Raw genomic sequence first — 6,000 nt, 5'->3', positions numbered from 1 at the left:
GTGGAGGTCTGAGGAGGGAGGGGCAGGGGGTCTTAGGAGGCAGGTGTCTGAGGGGGCAGAGGGTCTTCAATCCAAAGCAGAACAGCCTGGAGGGTCAGGGGGTGCCAGCAGGGGGCTGACTGGGGAGGGGGTTGCAGGCTGAGAGGTGTGGAGGGAGCCTGGGGTCTGAACCTGAGGTGAACTCAGGGTCTGAGGGAGGAGGTGACCTGGGGGGATGGGGTGGAGGCTGGGAGAGGGAGGAGACCGGGAGTTTGACGGGGGAGGAGGCCAGGGGCCTGAGGTGGACATAGAGTCTTGGGTCCAAGGGGGAGGGTGTCTAAGTGCTTGAGGTGCCTGGGTGGGAGACTGAGGCGGGAGGTGTGAGATGGGACCTTGCCCCTGGGACTTTGAAGCAGTGTTCACAGAGGTCTGAGGGAGAGGGCAGGAGCTGGGGCTTCCTTTGGGGTTGGAGAGATTTGGGTTTTCTGCCGGGAGGGCGAGGAGGGGGCTCCCTGAGTCGGATGGGTGCACCGTGTCTGACAGGGGCTGAGGCTTCCTATGGGATTAGGTGTGGTGTGGAAACTTCTGTGAGGTTCGGGTGGGGTATAGGGGTGTGAGGGAGGAGGCAGAGCAGAGGTGTCTTCTGGGATGTCGGTGCGAATTCAGGGTGTTTGAAGTGGGAGGCAGAGGGCAGGGCTTCTTGGAGGGTTGGGGTCGGGTGTGGGTCTCTAAGGGGTGTAGGTATTTAGACTAGGGGCAGGGCGTGCACCAGCACTCTGGAGCCTTCAGGTCCCCCATTCACATCTCCCCACCCCCCAGAACGTGCCCCCCGATCTGGCCATCTGTTGCTTCGTCCTGGAGCAGTCCCTGTCCGTCCGAGCCCTGCAGGAGATGCTGGCCAACACCGTGGAGGCCGGCGTGGAGGTGAGGCTCCCACCCAGGTGGGATGGGTGGCAGGGACGGGTGGGAGGACCTGGGGGTCATTTACCATCTGTTCTTCTTCCTCTCTCCGCCCCGCCCCCCACAGGCCCTCAATTTGGATAAGTGGGTAGGTCTGGCCTTGGGTGTCATCTGTCCTTGCCACCTCTCCTGACCCCAGGTGGGCCTCTTGGGTCCACATCCTGCACACAGGGGCTGGGGGGTCTCCCCCACCCCGGTTGTCAGGGTCTGTGGAACCCAGGACAGGCCAGGCAGGCAGGAAGGAACGGGGTGGGGGCTTTTGAGCTCCTGTTCTCCCACCTGCTCCTTTCTCCTCTTTTCCATCCCTTCCTCCGACCCTCCTAGCTCTTCTCCGCATGGGTCCTCTCCCCTCATCACCTCCCTCCATCCCAAGTGTGAGTCCCCTCTGGTCCAGGAGTGGGTCCACCATGTGATCCCGTGGCCCCATCACATGGCCCCCTCAGCGCACGGGCATGTGAGAGCTGGGACGGGGAGCGTGCTGCCATCGAGTGCAGGGTGTACCCACCCACTCCCAAGAGGCGCTGAGTCTCCTTGGGCCCGGGGGTGGGGGGCGGGGGGGGGGCAGCACAGGGCAAGTTCCTGCGGGTGATGCTCTAGTGTTTAACAACTGGTAGGACGGTACCGGTGCACAGCTGTGTTATGACAGGTGAGAGCAGAGGGGGCTAAAGTTCGTGGAACATGAGATACGGGGGCTTCCCTGAGTGACCCCAGGTATCTGAACCTCTGGAAGAGGGGTTCAGCCCCCTGAGTGACTTTGGTTAACAGGTTGAAGGAGGACAGAGTGGGCTTTGGGGAATAGAAAAACACCCCATCCACAGGCTTCTCAGAGACACAGACCTTGCTTCCCCTGGAAGCAGGGAACTGAGGCAGAGAATCTGTTGTGGGTCTGAGCTGAGGCTTCTTCGCATCCAGGCCTGAGCATGGTGTCTTCTGGGAAGTGTATTCCCACCTGAGATAGGCCAGATGTTTCAGGGGGGTCTGTTCTCACTCTGTGTCCTCCCCTGCCCCCTGCAGTCGTCCCAGGGTGGGGGACACAGGACACTCCTGTACGGCCATGCCATCCTGCTCCGGCACTCGCACAGCGGCATGGTAAGTGCATCCGGGAGGGGCCGGGGCGGGGGCGGGGGGCCAGGGAGTGGACGCCCGCCAGGTGGCTGACCCCCCACTACAATCCTAGTACCTGAGCTGCCTCACCACCTCCCGCTCCATGACTGACAAGCTGGCCTTCGACGTGGGACTGCAGGAGGATGCAATAGGTGCAGGGGCTGGAGGGAGGGGGTACGATGGGGACGCCGCAGGCAGGGAGCTGGGATGCAGAAGGTCTGCAGAACCCCGGGAGCGGGCATGGGATGTTCCAGGGGCAAAGATGGGGGGCTTTGGGGCTGAGAGTCTGGGGGTGTGGATGTACACATTCTGGACAGAGAGATTCGGGCAAGCAGGCAGAGAGTCTGAGGACAGGAACGGGGGGCTGTGGGGCAGAGAGTTGGGGGCAGTAAGAGGAGAGCTTGGGACAGGGGTGCTGGGAGTCTCCGTGGCTGGGAATGCCTTGGGGAAGAGCGTTCTGGACAGCCCTTACCCCGCCCCCACCCATAGGAGAGGCCTGTTGGTGGACGACACACCCGGCCTCCAAGCAGAGGTCCGAAGGAGAGAAGGTCCGAGTTGGGGATGACCTCATCCTCGTCAGCGTCTCCTCTGAGCGCTACCTGGTGAGTAGCACCTCCGTCACCACACACACGGGATCCACCCCATCTCCTCCTCACTGGTTTGCCTGGTCTCTGGCCCCAACGTCCTGACTCCCAATTTCCAGCTTCCATCCAATTTCTGGTTTCTGACACCCCATTTCCTGACTTGATCTCGGTTTCTTGATCTGTGACCTCTAATTTTTGGTCTCCTGTCTGCCGGTTTCCTGGCTTCCACCCTGGGTTTCTGACTCACTCTGGAACTATTGCTCACCCCCCATTATCTCTGACCACCACATCCTGGTTGCCCCCAGCACCTGTCGACGGCCAGTGGGGAGCTCCAGGTTGACGCCTCCTTCATGCAGACACTGTGGAACATGAACCCCATCTGCTCCGGCTGCGAAGAGGGTGAGGACCCCAGACCTCTGACCTCTAACCTAAGACCCCCAAAACAGACCTTCAACATTGCCCCTCAGACCCCAAACCAAGATCTCCAAATTATGAACCTCACACTTAGATCTCCAACTGACCAGCAATCTGGAACCCTAGAGCTCAGACCTCGAAACATAAAACTCAGTATCAGACTCCTAATTCAGATCCCAAAGCTCACATGCCAAACGCAGGTCCTGGAGGTCAGATCCCTAAACTCAGACCCAAAGCTTAGAACATCGAATTTGTAGCTTATCCCTCAGACACCAAGCCTCAGATGACAAGCACATGCGACCTCAGCCCCCCAAAACCAGCCCCCCAAATTCAAACTCAGATCCCCAAACTAAGAACCCTAATTCAGACCCCAAACCTCAGCCAATCAACTTCACATCTCCATCTTTAACCTCAAATCTCCAAAATCATCTCCCAGTTTTCAGACCCCCATGCTGAGACCCTAAAGCATGAACCCAAAACTTTGAACCCAATTCTCACACCCCAAACTTCAGAACCCTAAGCCAGACCCAAGCTGAGACTCAAGCCACAGATCTCGAAACTCAGGCCTTAATCTCAGACCCCGAAACTCAGACCCACCAACTTCTAACTACAAAGCTCACATCTCCCCAGACTCAGACCCCAGAGCTAAGCCTTCCAAACCTCAGACCTCAAACCTCAAATACCAGCCTCAGACCTCCAAAATAACACTCAGAATTCAGACCCTGACTTCAGACCCAACCATCATACCTCTAAGCCCAGACCCCCATATCAAGCCCTGGAACTCAAACCTCAGAATCAGGGAACATTAGACCCAAATCTCTAATGACATTCTCTGAACCCAACCTCGAAAATCCAAACTGAGACCTTTAAACCCCAGACCCACAAACCTCCCAACCTCGGCCCTGCACACCCAGACCCCCAACCTCAGACCCCAAATCTCATGCCCCTACTTCAGGCCTCAATCTGAGCCCCAATCTCAGACTACCACTTTGTACCTTGAAACTCAGATCTCCATCTGCAGACCCCTAAACCCAGCCCCCAGCTTCCCACAGGGCAGAAGCAGGGCCTGCAAACTCCACTATGGCTCCCAGGGCTTTCTGGGGCCCCAGCTTCCCAATGACCACTTTCCTTTGCTCCTGTCCAGGCTATGTGACCGGGGGCCATGTCCTCCGCCTCTTTCATGGACACATGGATGAATGTCTGACCATCTCCCCTGCTGACAGTGATGACCAGCGCAGGTCTGGGCTTGGGGACAAGAGGGTCTGGCGTCTTCGGGCCGGAAGGGGGATGGCAAAGGCTGGCTAGGGGGGCCTTGAACCCTAGGATTAGGGATCAGATTCTGGGGGGCTGGAGCCTGAACTCTTGACCTCACTCTCTTCCATGTACCCAGACTTGTCTACTATGAGGGGGGATCTGTGTGCACCCACGCCCGCTCCCTCTGGAGACTGGAGCCACTGAGAATCAGGTAGGGGTCAGGGGCAGAGGAGGCAGGCTGGGGGAGGGGCTAGGGGTTCCTGGGGGCCCTGGGAGGAGAAGAGTGTCTTGAAGGAAGAACTGAGGAAGAGACTGGAGGGTTTTGCGGGAAAATCTGGGGAGCCTAAGAGAGCAATAAAGGCCCTCAGGGTCCTAGAATCCTGGAGGAAAAAGAGGTCTTGAGGGTAGTGGAGGTTCCTGAGGGAGAGATCAGGGTCTCGAGTGAAATTGTGGGGAAAGGAGGGGAGAAAATGACAGATCTGGGAAAACTGGAGACACTGAAATCATCTGGGCAGCCCTGAGGAAGTGGTGAGGGCCTGAGAGAAGATTGGGGTTCTTAAAGGAAGGCCGGGGGTCCTAAGAAGGATTTGAGGGCTCCAAGGAAGATTTGGGCACCCTGAAACAGGGCTGAGGGCTTGTGGAAGTTTCAACCAAGACTATGGTGTCCATGGGAGAACTGGGGGGCCTCTGACCTCTCCCTCGTCCTCACCCTCTGCAGCTGGAGTGGGAGCCACCTGCGCTGGGGCCAGCCACTCCGCATCCGGCATGTCACCACCGGGCGGTACTTGGCACTCTCTGAGGACCAGGGCCTAGTGGTGGTTGACGCCAGCAAGGCCCACACCAAGGCCACTTCCTTCTGCTTCCGAATCTCCAAGGTCGGTGGGGTCAGGATACCCTCCCTCAGCTGGAGCCCCAAATCCTGCCCCAGACCCCCACCACTCTGCAGTCTCTTGGGGGGGCTCTCCCATTAAATGCACAAGCAGAGGAGGCTGACCTCTGTCCCCTGCCCCCGTAGGAGAAGCTGGATACGTCCCCCAAGCGGGATGTGGAGGGCATGGGCCCCCCTGAAATCAAATATGGGGAGTCACTGTGCTTTGTGCAGCACGTGGCCTCAGGCCTGTGGCTCACCTATGCTGCCCCGGACCCCAAGGCCCTGCGGCTCGGCGTGCTCAAGAAGAAGGTGGGCACCTGGCAGAGGGAAGGGCTGGGGTACAGGCTGGGGCAGGAAGGGGACTGGGGGTGATGATGCTTGAGCCTTTAGGAGTTTGAGGATGGGACTGAGAGAAAGACAAAGACTGAGAGAGAAACTAGATTGAGAGAGACAGGAAAAAAGAAAGAATACATATATGAAGAGAGAGAGAGAAGTATAGACAGACATGGAGACAAATAGAGAAAGATAGAGACAGAGAGACAGAAATAAGAAAGACCGAGGTGGAGAGAAAAAGATGAATAATAACAGACTGAGAATAGCATTCAACCAATTATTGAGTACCCCAGTTGTTGTGGATGTATGTGTGGACAAATAGGTGAGCTATACAGACCTGTTCCCTGCCTTCCCTGTGCTCAGACACTGTGACTAAACCCTCTCTAATGAAGTACACAGTTTTACAACCAAACAGTGGTTTGGTTGTAAAGGCAGAGGAAACTTTTTGACAGAGGAAACAGCACGTGCAAAGACCCTGAAGTTGGGATGAGGTTGGTCTGT

General features: G+C 57.5%; 1 protein-coding gene across 3 annotated transcripts in view; it reads left to right on the top strand.

Moving 5' to 3' along the window:
- The window catches only part of LOC102976725 (ryanodine receptor 1), an 88,655-nt gene that overhangs the window by 5,631 nt on the left and 77,024 nt on the right, over nt 1–6,000 (top strand). For all 3 annotated transcript variants that reach the window (XM_055082332.1, XM_028483882.2, XM_055082333.1), the window contains exons 3-11: nt 799–903; nt 1,954–2,028; nt 2,117–2,195; nt 2,533–2,645; nt 2,933–3,026; nt 4,186–4,279; nt 4,432–4,506; nt 5,014–5,170; nt 5,311–5,475. In XM_055082332.1, the coding sequence (XP_054938307.1) occupies nt 799–903; nt 1,954–2,028; nt 2,117–2,195; nt 2,533–2,645; nt 2,933–3,026; nt 4,186–4,279; nt 4,432–4,506; nt 5,014–5,170; nt 5,311–5,475 (957 nt within the window). The remainder of the gene's footprint in view (nt 1–798; nt 904–1,953; nt 2,029–2,116; nt 2,196–2,532; nt 2,646–2,932; nt 3,027–4,185; nt 4,280–4,431; nt 4,507–5,013; nt 5,171–5,310; nt 5,476–6,000) is intronic.

This window comes from Physeter macrocephalus, unplaced genomic scaffold (genome assembly GCF_002837175.3).
Source record: "Physeter macrocephalus isolate SW-GA unplaced genomic scaffold, ASM283717v5 random_84, whole genome shotgun sequence".
NCBI lineage: Eukaryota > Metazoa > Chordata > Mammalia > Artiodactyla > Physeteridae > Physeter > Physeter macrocephalus.
The sequence above is the reverse complement of the archived record's forward strand: the minus strand, read 5'-3'. Positions and strand labels throughout refer to the sequence as shown.